This window comes from Aedes aegypti, chromosome 3, assembly GCF_002204515.2.
Source record: "Aedes aegypti strain LVP_AGWG chromosome 3, AaegL5.0 Primary Assembly, whole genome shotgun sequence".
Classification (NCBI taxonomy): domain Eukaryota; kingdom Metazoa; phylum Arthropoda; class Insecta; order Diptera; family Culicidae; genus Aedes; species Aedes aegypti.
The window spans coordinates 315177392-315193674 of record NC_035109.1 but is presented as its reverse complement, the minus strand read 5'-3'; the positions used below and the strand labels follow the sequence as shown (position 1 = coordinate 315193674).

General features: G+C 42.7%; 1 protein-coding gene across 1 annotated transcript in view; it reads left to right on the top strand.

The window, feature by feature from the left end:
* Positions 1-12633: 12633 nt before the first annotated feature.
* Positions 12634-16283, top strand: part of LOC5567362 (probable histone-lysine N-methyltransferase CG1716) — a 28777-nt gene continuing 25127 nt past the window's right edge. Inside the window, exon 1 of the mRNA XM_021851204.1 lies at positions 12634-13206. Coding sequence (XP_021706896.1) covers positions 12916-13206 — 291 coding nt within the window. The 5' untranslated portion in view covers positions 12634-12915. The remainder of the gene's footprint in view (positions 13207-16283) is intronic.

The following is a 16283-nucleotide window of genomic DNA, read 5'->3' as shown; positions in this document are numbered from 1 at the left end:
AGAGGCGACACATGCTACGCGCACCCTTCATTAAGCCCTTCGGCTCCATCATTAATTTGTTAGTTCCTAATCCATGCCATGCTGAGCCCTTCGGCTCCCATTAATAATTTGTTAGTATTCCTAGTTTGTGATCTAAACATGCCATATTCATGCCATATTCAGCCATTCGGCTCACGATACCATGGGTGCCAGAAACTCCCTGACGAAGGAAGTTCTCTCGGTGCTGGACGCATGCCATTTAGCACTCCAGGTTCTCGCGCATTATTCGGATAGTCCCCGGCGGTGAATCTACCCTACCCCGACGAAGACTTCCCCGGAGGTGGAAGTTCTTCCGGTACCGATGCTGCCCGGATAGGTGCCAAGGTCGATCCTGCGATTCCGGTTGGTGGATGACTTCCGGTTCACAGGTGCCCTGACGACCAATTTGGCAAGACAATTTACACCGTCTTTAGCTCAAGGCTGCACAGACTGAACAATCACAAACATTAGGCAACGGACAACACGAAACACCCAGTAGCCCAATGATGAATTTTTCGTTTGACGAAAAGTTTCCACCGACTGGAGTGGGAATCGAACCCACACTTCATGGCACAATATGCCTAAACGACTGACGCCGCTAACCGCACGGCCACGAAGCCTACAATTTCCGGGGCTTTTCCACGATCTACTCGGTCTTGTCCCCGACGGTGGATCAAGCTTACCTACCGGTTGGGTGCCGAGGTCGGTTCGGCGATTCCGGTTGGAGACTGACTTCCGGTTCACCGGCTTGTTCCTCCCTCCACTTCCGCTGAAGCAATGACATTATTTTCGTCACCGCCATGTTCACCGCGTTCCACATCACCTCATCGCTACACATTCTATCCACTACGTTGTCTACGGTTACGTCAGCACCGCAGACCGCTATCATCTCGCTACGTTCCGCAGCAAAACGTGGACACTCGAAAATGACGTGTTCCGGCGACTCCTCTACGACTGGGCACTCAGCGCAGAGCGGCGACTCTGCGTGGCCGAACCTGTGCAGATATTTCTTGAAGCAGCCGTGACCTGACAAGAACTGCGTCAAGTGGAAGTTGACTTCTCCATGGGATCTGCTCACCCATTTCGCCAGATTTGGAATAAGGCGATAAGTCCACCTTCCCTTCTCAGCGGTATCCCACTCGCGTTGCCATTTCACCATCGTGTCGGCTCGGGCAATCTTCCGGGCTCCTCTAGTACTACTAGCTTCGTAGCACTCCTTATCCTCTTCCAAAACGTAGCCGATAGGGACCATTCCGGCAATCACGCATACTGCCTCCGAAGATATGGTTCGGTAGGCACTCGCTACCCGCATGGCCATCAGCCTATACGTGCTGCTAAGCTTGACTCGGTTTCTCTTCGTCTTCATTGCGGTTCCCCACGCCGGGCTAGCGTACCTCAGGATTGACGTAGCCACGCTAGACAATAGCCTCCGCTTACTGCTGCAAATCGCCGAGTTATTCGGCATGATCCTGGACAGCGCCGTGACTGCCCTTGCTGCTTTCTCGCACGCGTAATCGACATGGCAGTTGAAGTTCAGCCGATCGTCGATCATTACGCCGAGGTGTTTTAGCTCCCGCTTTGAGGCTATGGTGTGTTCTCCCACTGTAATCTCAGCCTTTTGCACCACTTTTCGGTTGCTGATAAGCAACAGCTCCGTTTTTTGGTGGGCTATCACCAGTTTCTTCTCGTACATCCAGTTTTCGACTGCGTCCACTGCTTCTGTAGCGAGAACCTCCACCCTTTCCAGTGAGTCACCAATGACCACAAGCGTGATGTCGTCTGCAAATCCAACGATTTTGACGCCTGTTGGCAGCCTAAGCGTCAGCACTCCGTCGTACATAGCATTCCACAACGTTGGACCCAGGATAGAGCCCTGTGGAACTCCCGCATTTACCGACCTCGTCTTCTGTCCTTCGCTAGTGCTGTAGCTCAAGACCCGGTTTTCAAAGTAGCTTCCTAGTATCTTGCACAGATAATCCGGAACCTTCATTTTATGTAACGCCACAGCAATGGCTTCCCAGCTTGCACTGTTAAAGGCGTTTCTCACATCTATCGTCACGACAGCACAGTAACGGTTACCTCTTCTTTTTTTTGTCCTTGCTTTGTCGGCTGTGTCAATCACTGTTTTGATGGCATCTACCGTTGACCTTCCTTTCCGGAATCCAAACTGCCACTCCGACAGTCCACGCTCTCCCTCAGTGAACGCCATCAGTCTATTGAGGATGATCCTCTCCAACAGCTTTCCGAGTGTGTCGAGCAAACATATCGGCCGAAACGAGCCTGGATCACCGGGGGGCTTACCCGGTTTCGGTAACAGAACCAGTTTTTGCCTTTTCCACTGTGCTGGGAAATGTCCCTCATCTAAGCAGATCTGGAGTGATGTCCGGAACATATCTGGGTTGGCCGTGATAGCTGCTTTCAACGCTACGTTGGGAATACCATCTGGGCCAGGCGCTTTCTTCGGCTTCATTTTCTTGGCCGCCTCTATGAGCTCCTCATTGGTAATGATTGCTCTTTCTTCACCTTCCTGGCCATACGGTGTCGGTGGCCAGACCGTTGGCGCGTGTTGTGGGAACAACCCGTCGACGATAATCTGCAACTTCTCTGGGCATGTTTCAGCGGGTACGGCTGGACCACTGATCTTGGCCATCGCCACCCTGTATGCATCTCCCCACGGATTTGCATTGGCATCGCGACACAACTCCTTGAAGCACGTTCTCTTGCTCAGCGAAATTTCTCTTTTCAGATCGGCTTTCGCCGCCCTCAATGTTACTCTTCGCTCTTCCCTCTCACCATCGGTTTTGGCTCTTTGCATCCGTCTCCTGGCTTGGAGACATCTTTTGCGGAGGTTGCCAAGTGTCTCATTCCACCAGTATACCGGACGACGTCTGTATTTCGGCTCGACCTTCCGTGGCATGGCAATGTCGCATGCTCGTACCATCGCAGCCGTTAACTCCTCCGATCTCAAGTTCAGAACCTGCTCTTCTCTTCTGAGGGCTTCCACGAAAAGCTCTTCGTTAAAACGTTTCGTTTTCCACATCTGCTCATGAGGTGTACTCGCTCTCTGTGAGCATTGTGTTCTTCCACCAATTCTATACCGGACCTCCTGATGATCGCTATGGGTGTACCCATCGCAGACTCTCCAGTTCAGGCTTCCCGACAACACAGGACTACAGAAAGTGATGTCGATTATTGATTCCCGGCCATCTCTACGGTAGGTGCTGGTTGTTCCTTCGTTACCCAAGTCTACGTCCAGCCTTGCCAGCGCTTCTAGTAGACTACGCCCTCTTGGGTTGGTGAGACGGCTGCCCCACTCAACTGCCCAAGCATTGAAGTCGCCAGCGATGACGACTGGTCTCCGGTCGGCTAGCTTATCGGTTAGCTCGTCCAGCATCTCGTTGAACTGGTCCAATGTCCAGCGGGGGGGTGCGTAGCAGCTGCACACGTACACATCGTTAACCTTTGCAATAACGAAGCCTTCGTCCGCCTGGAACACTATTTCCTGGATAGGATACCTCCCCATCGTCCAGATTGCCGCTGTCTTCGCCTTATCAGCGATCCAGTTACCGTTTCCAGCTGGTACTCGATACGGCTCGGCAAGGATAGCTACGTCGCACTTCGATTCCGATACGGACTTCCACAGCAGCTGTTGCGCTGTGTCACAGTGGTTGAGGTTTAGCTGAGTTACCTCCACTGCGGTTTAGAATTTCTCGCTTGCTTGAAGGCCGGGCACTTAGGGCCTCCCGTCGCGTGTCTGTTGCGACTTTTGTCCTTGCAAATCAGGCACCTTTGCTTATTGTTGCAATCCTGCGCCTTGTGACCTTCGTCGCCACACCATCTACAGAGCTTACTTCTGTCTGGTCCTTCGCAGTTTCGTGCCAGGTGGCCGTATTCCAGGCACCTGTAGCATCCCTCCGGTCTCTGGGAGATCTTCAGTGGACATACTGAACAACCGACCCGAATTTTCCCGACTTCCAGCGCTTTGTTGGCTGCGTCTACTGGGAGCTTTATCGACGCCGCCTGTGTACCAAGCGGTGCTCTTCTTAGCCGTACTGTCATCTGCACCGTTTCCAGATCGCACTGTTCCTTTATGGCGGTCCTCACTTCCTCTTCGGTGGTGATCCAATCCAGATCCCGCAATTGGAGTGTCACTTCAGGGCACATGGCTTTCACCTGCACCTTTTCGCCCATGACTCTCTCGGTTAGCTCTTTGTATGTTGAGCTTTTGTTCACCGAGTCTTTTTTTAGCTCGATGAGCATGTCTCCCGTCTGGGTGCGTCTGATCTTCTGAACGTCGGCACCAAACTCCTTTAGTTGAGGGTCCGTCCTCATGGCCCGCAAGACTTCAGCATAAGTGTCCTCGCTAGTTTTGACGACAACAGCTTCGCATTTTGCCTTCTTCCTGATTGGCCTTTGCTTTCTGGCATTCTCCTGTTTGCCTCTCTTCTTCTTGTTCCGGACCTCTTGCCATGGGATATCGCCGGGTCCCCCACTGAGCACTTCATCCGCCGGTTTTGGATTTGCATTTTTCGGCTTCTTGGGTACAGCCTGTCTTTCGTCTCCTGGTGACGACCTATGTCTTTTAGGGGTGAAACTTGGCGTAGTTCCTATTCCCGCTGACCTTTCTTTCCCCTTGCTATCTTTCCGAGGGGCTATGCCGGTTTTTGCCGGCTGCACTACCGCAGCTGCCAGGGCCTTTTTGGTCGCCGCTAACTCGGTTTCAACAGCATCAATCCTCTGCATCACTTTCCTCCAGTCCTTCACGGCGGATCTGAGGGTTCCTTGAATCCTTGCCACGAGGTCCTTGATGTCTTTGTGCACGTTGTGCCTCTTATCGACGAATTCCCGAAGCTCATCTACGACGGTTTTCGCCGCTTCCACCTTCGATTGGCTCGGGGGTAACTTCCACGCACTTTGCAGCTGATGTTGCTGCTGTCTCTCACGCTGCTCCTGCTCACTTTGCGACTTATCCCGCCGCTCCTGTTCACGTGTTCGCTGCTCGTGCAGCTCATCTTCGCCATGCTGGTGTTCCAGCTGCTGCTGTTCCAGCTCCTGCTGTTGGCCTTGCTTCGGTGGCGACCTCGGCAAGCCACTTTTTGCGAACGGATTCGCTGCTTCACCTACGTTGATGTTATTCACTTCCATGCTTAAGGGTCCCCCCTCCAAGCCGCTATCTCCACCCGTCGTAAGTAGTCGTCCTTGTGATCCCGTGGGTATCTTTGCTTGCAGTGAGGTCCACGCGAGGGCTGACACGGTCCTTCATGGGGTACCGGGTTCAGAGCCAGATCGACGCTAGTCAGGAATATCCATCTGAGCCTACTTCCACCAGCTAAGGTGGCGAGCTTTGAACGTACTAGGAGGCCTGCCACGGTTTTAACGGGACGGGGACAACCGTTCCATTAGCCCACCTGCCGTTTCAGAATAGTGTCACCCATTCTTACTAAGGAAGTGGAATAGAGCGATTGTCAGCTCTATAGCGTCGTGTTGATACAGTCCTTGACCTTGTCCTTGTCCTTGCAGCCAGTATGCCGTAATTAGGATCTTACTGGCATCGATCCTAATGTGCCGGTTGGCACTCCAATGGTTGGGCTAAGGCACTTTGAAAGCGGTACCAGGTCGCTTGTTCAGGGTTACTTGCAGATATGTGGTTTTTTGTAGAGATTCACCAGAGCCCACTGATGAACCCCCGCCACATCCTAGGTAGACCGTGCTTGAGCCCCCGGTCAGATGGACCAGACGCTCGGCTACCTCCCGAAGGAAGTACTAAAGGTGGTATTCCATACGGCTGTATGTACAAGTTTCGCTTGGGAAGGGTAAAAATCCCAAGCTCCCACCTGGCACCTCCTCACTCTAGCTGATGTCAGAAGGACAACAGTGCCCAGGTTGCACTACCAGCTAAGTACGCAACCCTTTGCTGGCGGTCTTTGTCATCGTTAGACCCGTGGAAGCGTGAGGTAGGGGCTTGTGAGGACCAGAGCTATGTTGGACGCTCCTTCCTGGTTGTCGACTCACCATTTTGCAACCCTGTGTGTATGTGTGTGTGTATGTGTGTGTGTATGTGTGTGTATGTGTGTGTGTATGTGTGTGTGTATGTGTGTGCGTATGTGTGTGTGTATGTGTGTGTGTGTGTTACAAAAAATGTCACTCAATTATCTCAGCCGTTTGTCAACCGATTTTAACACTTTTAGCTCTAAAAGAAAGCTACAACATTCCCATAGAACGCTATTGAATTTCATTACGATCGGACATTTCGTTACAGAGTTATGATTCAAACAGTATCGTGAAGTACTAGAAAAAGCATATTCTAATATTTTCAACTGTCTGCATTTTGATCGATATCTCAGCCATTTTTGAACCGATTTAAGTTCTTTTATCGGCTAATGAAAGCTCCGACATTCAATCATAAGCCTTCAAATTTTCATTGAAATCGGATTACTAGTTTCAGAGATATCATTGGAAGAATTTTCTAACGTACTGAAAAAAAAAATTCTCTCAAATATTCATTTTTTTACATTTTGATCAATTTCTCAGCTCTTTTTAATCCAATTTAAGCTCTTCTTTCGTCGATTGAAAGCTCGGATATCATTCACAACCATATTGCAATCGAATTATAAATTACAGAGATAAAAATCATTATTTTCAAAAATCTCTAAAATTCCCTTTTTTTTAATTTAAACCTGCACATAAATCTTAAAAAAATCGCTGGCAAAATCATTTTAGGACATCAATTTTTCATTTTGCGATATTATTTTACAGGATGGCAACATGGGTTTATAGACCCTCTTAAACTATGATAATAAGCGTATGAAAACTAATAAAGTTCGATATCCGCCTTTTGACGTGCAGTTTCCTGGACTTTTTCGCAAACCATTAAACTATTAGGGCAGATAGAACATAGTCACAACATCCTAAAGTTTAGTACTGGTACAAGGTTCCAAATGAATGATGAATAATAATTATCTCATACCTGTATGGAAATGTAAGAAGGGTTCAGTCTCACCATCGGTGGATTAAGTCAGGTTTTTTACATTATAACCTAGCTATCCCGGCATACTGCACGTTTATGGGCGTTTATTCTACAAATTATAACACACAATTTCCTAACGTTATCTATAAAGTTTATGAAATTTCCCCTCGCATGCGTCTGAGTTCTGGACAAATGCATCAGTGAAAAAAAAAAAATACAAATCCGTTGACCCGCTCTCATGTCAACTCTTGACTAGGACTGGTATACTGCCCAGAACTGCATATTTGTCACTTTCGACATTTTTGACAATTTCGAGTTAATACCGTGGAGAGTCATCAAACGATAAACACTTACGATCAACTTACTGAAATCTGTGAGATTGTTCTAGAAAATTCGATAAAAAATACCAATTTGTTTGCCTGTTGTAATCGCATAACAGTCACTTTGAGATTATTCATGAGCCTCGTTATGTTGTAGCAATGAAATTTCTATCAGAATTATTTTCTGACTATTCTCCCAATATGCAATATTGTCTATACAAAATGTCAATCTCAAGTAAGCACTTTTGAGTTCATGGTAATTTTAAAACATTTTACTTTCTTCCCATACTACCATAAAATCCACACTTGGTGTTCCATTTATTTAATGCCTACTTTTGTCGAATGTTACAAATATGCGGTTATGGGCAGTTAGGACTGGAACTTTCAAGTTCTTTCCTGAAAAAAGACACCAAACTGGAACCAGGAAAAAAAAATGAGAAAACAAACAAAAGTTAATAAAACAAAGAGAAACTTAGCAGGAAATAGTGGATATAAGATCGATGTATGAGAATAAGAAGAAGAAGAAAAATAAGAAGAAGAAGAAAAGATCGATTAACCATAAAATCTGACCAGAAATTTCTATAAAGTTTTTTTTTTAGATTATTTTTTTATTATTTTCTCGCGACATTACCATAAGTGTTACTTTTCGTATTACTGTATGCATTATGTCATGATTTTCACTTGGAATTTCATCTGAATATAAATAAAAAATTTCCAGTCTATTTTCTAAGTATGTCACCAGAGAAACGTCAAGGATGTTTTTCAGAAATTATTAGTATATGAAAAACTGAATTTAGTACTATACCATTTAATTCCACTAGCGTTTGTACCCTTTGACAGATACGCGTATTTCGACCTCAACTGTAAGGCTGTCTTCAGTGTCATGTACTAGACTCGACTTGGAAATCGTTGGATTATTTCTCGAAATAAATATGGGGGTAAATTCTAAAGAGAATTTTAATGACGAAAGCTAGACACACGAAAAGTAGTCACATTGAATGGTACGAGGCGACCTTAACATGACATATGTAAACACTGCTTTGAGAATTTTTTTGTTATGCATAACAAATTTTAATTGTTTTCCTGTGTGCGACGCTTCGTATTGGTATACTAGTTCGCTTTAAATTATTTGGAAAAAATATACAATTTTTTGATGTGCAGATTTTTTTTCTTAATTAACAGGAAATCGTAGCTAGACGGTAGTTTAAAAATAAATTTCTTGATACTTTTGACCCGTGAAAATGTTCAGGCAAAACTGCTGGAGAAATCTTCAAGGAAAATTCCTGAGGAAATGTTGGATAAATTTCTAGAATTTAATCCTTTAAGAATTCATTTAAAAATTTTAATAAAAATGAGGCAGAATTCTTGGAGTAAGACCTGGATATTTCCCCTTTTCCTCAGGAAACCTGGATATTTTTTTTGTTGGTTTTTTGGTAAGGTTATGTATTAAACAAAAGGTTATGTATTAAACAAAAATTTCACATCATGCATTAAGGGCGAAAATAGCCATTGGCTTTGAAACAATTGCAGCAGGAATTCTACCAGAGATTCTTTTTGGAATTCCACCAGGGATGCTACCGACAGGATTTTTTAGGGATTTTTCCCGTAATTTCACCATCATTCATGCTTCCAAAGATTCCTCCATGCATTTGTCCCAGATATTTCCCTCAGGCTCCTCCAGGATTTTTTACGATAATTTCTCCCAAAATTTTTCTCAAGATTCCTCACGGAATTCCCTTGAAAAAATTCTCACAAGAATTCTTTCAGGGAGTTCTCTAGAAAATTTCATGAGATTCTTCCAGCAAAACTACCAAAGAGTGCACATGAAACCCCTCCAGAGATGCCTCCATGAATACTTCAAAAAATTTTGCTTCAGAAATTCTCAGTAGATTTTTTTCAGTTTTTTCCTTCGCGATTTTTTTTTTTTCAAAAAGTCTGCCAAAGATTCCCCTAGGCATTTTGTGTCAGAGGTTTCTTAACCCCTATACGAGCAGCTTCAATATTTTGCCATGAAGAAATATTGAAATCGCTATAACTTTTTTGTTCCTCAATAGGGAAGGTGTACCGGTATTTGCCATGTACCAGTTATTCGCCACCCCGGATTATATACTGTTTTATGATATATATGGTTGCCAATTGTATAGTGCTCGCTAAATTGCTTTAATATGATACGGAAACATTCTTGGAATCCGCAAAATTTTCTCAGAAAATAATAGAAAAAAATCATTTTCCTTAAAATTTTTGCTCCTTTGCACCTATTTTTCGCCATGGTGTTCCTGATTCGCCACCATCCATAAGAAATCAACGTAGGTGGCGAATTCAGGAACCAAAATTAAAATCGTGGCGAATACTGGTGCAAGTGGTCCAGTATTCGCCACCCTCATTTTTAATACAAAAACAAAGTTTCTGATAAGTTTTTATATTTTCCCTGCTGAGCATGGATTGAAATCTTTCGTTTGATGTATTGACAATAACCAAAGGTCGTTTGATTTATTTATAAACAATATTTTTCCTTAGGGTGGCAAAAACTGGTACACTTCCCCTATATTTGCACCACCACAAGTTCTCAAAATCTCTTCTATTTTAATAATCTGTATTTGTTTTGATCATTGGTCATCTGGATCCGGAGATATTCCAAAATTCTTTAGGGGACCGGCGCGTAGCCAATGACCCACGTTATATCTCAAGTTACAGATTTTTCTCATGTTCTATTATTGGCTTTTCAAAACTATACTTTGACGAGAGCCTGTTGTGAAAAAATGAAACAAAACGGTGCAACCGTTTTTTGAGTAATAAGCTTTTATGTTTTTGGTACAACTGCGGCCGTAACAAGATCTTGAAAACTTAAAATACATCATATTGTAGTTTTGGATTTCTCGAAGGGAACTCAACCTATTAGAATGATTTTTTCAGTGAAGCTCTTTATTACCTGACACTGTATAGCCCGCCCAGATAGCCGTAGCGGTAAACGCGCAGCTATTCAGCATGACCAAGCTGAGGGTCGTGGGTTTGAATCCCGCTGGTCGAGGATCTTTTCATAAAGGAAATTTTCTCGATTCCCAGGGCATAGAGTATCTTCGTACCTGCCACACGATATACACATGCAAAAATGGTCAATTGGCATAGAAAGCTCTCAGTTAATAACTGTGGAAGTGCTCATAAGAATACTAATCTGAGAAGCAGGCTTTGTCCCAGTGGGGACGTAACGCCAGATAGAAGAAGAAGAAGTATAGCCCGCATTTATTTTTATAAATCGACTAGCGGCCTAAAACAAAATAGCGGCCTAAGAAATTCCCCCAAGGAATACCGGATTATATTCAAAACTAGATGACCAATGGTCAATACCGACACAAAATCCAAAAATAGAAAAGTTTGTTGAGAATTTGTGAAAAAAGGTGCAAAAATATCGAGAACCAAAGAAGTTATCGCAATTTGAATATTGTTTTTTGGTGATAAGATAAAGCTGCCGGTAGAGAAATTAAGAATTATACTTAGAATTATACGAGTCGTTTCTGTTTTGCATCTACAGTTTTTCTTCTTCGGATTTTACTATGAATTTCATCCATGGATTCCTTTATAAATGGCTCTAGTACAACTTTTAGGGATTGCTTATGGGTCTCCTTCTGAAATTTCTTAAGAGATGGCTGCAAGTATTTTGTTTGAAATTCCTCTAGGGATTCCTTCAAGAATTTTTTTAGAAATTTGTTTAAGGATTTCTCCAACCATTGCTTCAAAAACATCACTTGGCTTCTCCAAAACATTTTCCTGTGGTTCTATCAAGAGTTCCTCCAGGAATTTCTTCAGAGTTTCAAAAAAAATCTCTTTGAGGTTCTTGAAGAATTCCTCCAAAAAAATCCTAGAATTTTCCTTTATAAATTTATCCGGTGATTCCTCTACGACTTATTCTAGGAATTGTTCCAGATTTTTTTCAAGGGATTCTACCTTTTTTTACAGTCATTTCTTCTAAAATCGGCCAGAATTTCCTCATGTTTTGTATTTCAGTAATCCCTTATTTGTTCTTACAAGATTTCCATGAAGTCTACCGATAATTTCTCAACAAATTCATCCTGAAATTCCTTCCAGGGTTTCTTTAGTAAAAACAACAAGTTCTTCTTCTTTCTGGCGTTACGTCCCCACTGGGACAGAGCCTGCTTCTCAGCTTAGTGTTCTTATGAGCACTTCCACAGTTATTCACTGAGAGCTTACTATGCCAATGACCATTTTTGCATGTGTATATCGTGTGGCAGGTACGAAGATACTCTATGCCCTGGGAAGTCGAGAAAATTTTCAACCCGAAAAGATCCTCGACCGGTGGGATTCGAACCCACGACCCTCAGCTTGGTCATGCTGAATAGCTGCGCGTTTACCGCTACGGCTATTTGGGCCCCACGACAACAAGTATTATTCCTGAAAATCTTTGAAGAATACCTGTAAAAACTCATCAATTAGGATGTATGTACATCTGAAAACTCCTCCTGGAATTGACATTCTTTTTTCTTTCGGAATTTCTCCAGTTATTTCTCCTGGGTTTTCTTCAAAAATTTCCTCCAGATTGTTTCTTGGAATTCTTTCAGAAAATACTCCAAGAATTTCTCCAAGAAATCCGAGGAAAAGTTTTTTTTAAATGCCCTCGTTGAAATCGCTGAAGAAATCTCTTAGTAACGTCTGGAGGAATTTATGAAGGAATTCTCGCTGGAATCCTAATAGGATTTTTTTGGGGGAATCCCATGAACAATTCCTAGAAAAATCAGGAGGAATCTGTGGACGACTCCTGGTAAAATTCTTGGAACATTTTCTGTAAGGATGCTTAGGGCAAATACTGCAGGTGCATATAGAGGACGTTGTGTACGGTCTCATGAGGGTTTTCTTGTAGTGTCTTGCATAGGAATCCTAGATGGAAGTGATAGAGAAATATTTTGGAATGTTTGTGGGAAACGCTAGAGATCATTTCGACAGTTTTTTTTTTATTTATTTTTTTTTAAGTGCCTGGAGTAATAGCCTTGAAAATAATGCCTGAAGGAGTCTTGAAATGAATTTCGAGACAATCTCTACCAACTTCCTGAATAAATCGCCTATCTCGATGCGAGGAGAATTTCTTCCCAGAAATGACCAGGAAATTACATTTCTCTGATCGCAGTACGCAGTTGGTGAGAAATGTCATTTCAAATGGGACTCTCTGTAGGAAATTGCTTGACCCATTCTGTAAAGAAACTTCTTTACTTCTCTTGAGTGAAACAGCATACTTAGCTTTACACAACACAGGGTTTTACAGGAAAACATAATCGTAGTTAGAACTGGTCATTTTATTTTGGAAAAATCGTTAAATAATCGAAGTCAATTAATCGATTATCTCGATTATTAAGTGAGTCAGCTATCGATGAAAAATTAATCGATTAGTGAGTCGATTAATCGATTAATCGAAATAATCGATTAATTTGCGACAACCCTACACGTCGTCCGCCATTTGTGTTTGCCTGGAAGCACCTCCTGCCAATTTTGGGATTTATAATTGGATTTTTCAGCCCGAAATCGCGTTAAATTTGAACTGTTTCCGTCGCCGAACGTAAGTACAGTGGGCCGTTGTCCGATGGGTGATAATTATCGCTGAAAATGGTTCGAACTACACGCACATCGGCAGCGGTGAAAAACTCCACCCTGGCAAGTGGAGGCAGCAGTAGCGCTAGCAGTACTGATAGTGATAAGGGTGAGGCTCCGCCTCCGGAAGACAGCGGAAATGTTGCGGGGACGGATGAGATGAGCGCTGGAGCAGTGGATGAAGCGGCCTTGTCTTCCAAGATGAGAGCGTCTGTGGTGCTGGAGAAGTTACCGATGGAGCAGATTAGTCCTTCCGGGCCTTCGGCGGGGTCCGGAAGTGCTCGCAAGGGTGCGCGGGGACGAAAAGTGAGTATGAGTTTTATGTTTCCTGGGAAGATGGTATTTACAGGGCTTCCTTCTCCTTGCGAATTTTGAATTGAAATACCGAACCAAGAGTTTCCACAGGGATTACTCCAAAAATTGTCGAAAATATTATTCCAGGATTTCCTTCAGATATTTTTCTACCAATGCCAGTTTTCCCGGAACACTTACAAGATTTCCTCAAAGAGTTCCTACGTCGATTTTTACAGTGATTCCTTCAGCCTTTGCATACAAACACTTTTGTGAATCTATATATGGATAAGCTCAGGAATTGCTCCAAAATTATTCAAGTGATTAGACCAAGAAATCTAATAAATTAGACCTAAAAATCTAATAAAAACTATCCCAGGACCTCCACAAAAAATTCTACCAGTGATTCATTTTTAAGTTCCCCCAGAAATTTCTCTAATATTTCATCCACGATTACTCATGAGTAGTTTTTTTTCCAGACAATACTCGAGTAATATTCCAAGCAATATGTTCAAGGTTTGTTCATAATTTTATTTGAGATTTCACACTAACAAATATTACAGCAATTCCCCACAAAAAATTCTTTCCATCTTTCCACAAGATATTATCTATGATAAAATACAAAATGCTCTCCGTCGTTGATGTTCATAAATCTGAATTCCATTTCTTAGGGAAAGCGGGGTGTCTACTACCTGAAAAAACCTGGAATTCTCAGGGAATTTTGGCCACAATCAGGGAAATTATTTTGAATTAGTAATACATGACACAAAATCTATTCAATCTAAAAAAATTTCGGCTGCTCAGCTATCGAAACGATGTTCTGTACTTTGATTTTATAGTCATTTTTATTTATTCAACATGAAACATGTTGTATAACTTTAAATCGCCGAGTTGTACAGTTACGTAAAATTCTTCATCTCTCTGGCAACAGGTCTCATTTTAGAGTTAATCATATTCCAAATTCTAGAGACTCTGAGGAACCTTCAGAGACTGTTACACGATAATTCCATTCCATTAAAGATATTTTTCTTAGGTCCCAAAAAAACGCATCAGGAGTTTTAGTGATTTCTCCAGAGATTCTTTCTCGAATACTTTCAGGATTTTCTCCAGGGATGCTACCAGCGATTTTTGAAGGGATGCTTGAGGAATTTCTTTAGCGTTGGTTGCAGACAATCCTTCCAACGCTACGATCTCTAGTAATTTTCACAGAGATTACTCTGAAAAAGTTCTAGCGATTATCACAGGATTTCCACCACATGTTTCTCATAGATCCTATAGAAATTCTTTCATAAAGATTTATTTTAGTTTTTGAAAGAATAAAATAGCGTTGAAAAAAGGCTTTACGCCAGGTATTTTCATGAGAATTATTCTAAAAATTGATTACCCTCAGGTATTGCTACAAAAATCGGCGTTTTTTACAAAATTCCATCAAAATATTATTGCTGCGGTTCAAACATTTCTCGAATAATTAAAAAAAAGTCTTAGACATGTTTTCAAAGAAATGTCTGTTCAAACACTCATGTTAGGTTTTCTTCAAACAAGTTTGTTTTATATTTTAGCTTAGAGGTATCAAAAGTTATTTCCAAAATGATCAGTCATTACCAGCCCTGATTTCAGAGAAATGTTCTGGGTGCGTCGCTGATGTCCATAAATCTGAATCCCATTTTTTCCTTTAAAATTTATTTTCTAAAGTTCGAATAGACTATTTACTCCATATCTGACTTTGATGATTAGAGGCACTTTGATACGCTTTTACAGTTTTCAAAAAAATTAAAACAAATCGACATTTTTTTTTCTTAAGTTGTTTACACGTTTAGAACAAACAGATAGTTTTTTTTAATGAAGTGAAAAATACTTTGAAATTTATCATTGGGTTATTTGTCTAAGTGCTTCAAAGCAGAAACCGTTGCAAATAAATTTTTAGTATTCTACAATAAAAAAAAATCGTCAATAAGTTATATATTTTGGAAAATTTCTTGAACCTGAAAAAAATAAAAAAATGGACCTGAAGAAACCTGGAAACATCAGGGAATTTCATTTCTATGAATCACTTGAGTTCGGGACACAGTCGTCATTACCACGCGTCCGTGTTACTCTAAATTGCGGTGATATTTCCCAGTGAAATAAGCCGAATCAATATCCGGAAATTTGCTAACATAGCAAGTTATTAGTGCTGATTTAGCCGGGAGTACAAGAAATCTAGTGAAGTTATTAAAATAGCTGAAATTGCCGCCGATATATCTGCTTTCGGCTGCTAAAGATAACAACAAGTGTTATAGCATCACCGCTCCATTGTTTTGTCGTACCAGCCAGTGCTACCTATAGCAATAGCGATAACCCGATTAAGTGGAGATACTCGACAGCAGCCAATAAAGTGTTTTGATTGCCGGGGCAAATCATGCCCCAACTAGGGGTGATCCTGGCGATCCAGGTGGGTCGTTGAGGGGAAAACGCCAACCAGACTGGATGCTCAGTGAGGACGAAATGGGGCAAACGATGGTGTTGCTTCTACGCAGAAAACCAAACGAAGCAAATACGCAAAATAGCCAACAATCGCCACTACCAAACCCTTTCATCATTTACGCATCCATTGAACTAGCGGTCGGAGTGCAAGATGCAGCGAAGATAGGAATGACCAAGGAGGGCCGCGGAACTAGGTACGTACTTCGTACCAATTTGAAATCAGTCTATGGTAAGCTGACTAACATGACCCAGCTCACTGACGGAACCGTCGTCGAAGTTATTTCCCATCCTACGATGAACAAGGTGCAGGGTGTCGTTTACGAATCTGATTCTACTGATGTCGACGAGGTAGCACTTCTCAACTATCTGAAGCCGCAACGAGTACAAGCTGTACGCAGAATAACGAAAAAAGTCAACGGGTCGGTTCAAAATACTCCTCTAGTCGTATTGTCATTCCAAGGTACTCTCCTGCTGGAATTCATCTACTTTGGCGGACTCCGCGTCCCCGTTCGCACCTACTATCCCGCTCCGACTGTTTGTTTCCAGTGTGGCACCTATGGACATCCTCGCAAATTCTGTCAACAGCCTAAAATTTGCCTGCAATGCTCCCAAGCACCACACACATCAGA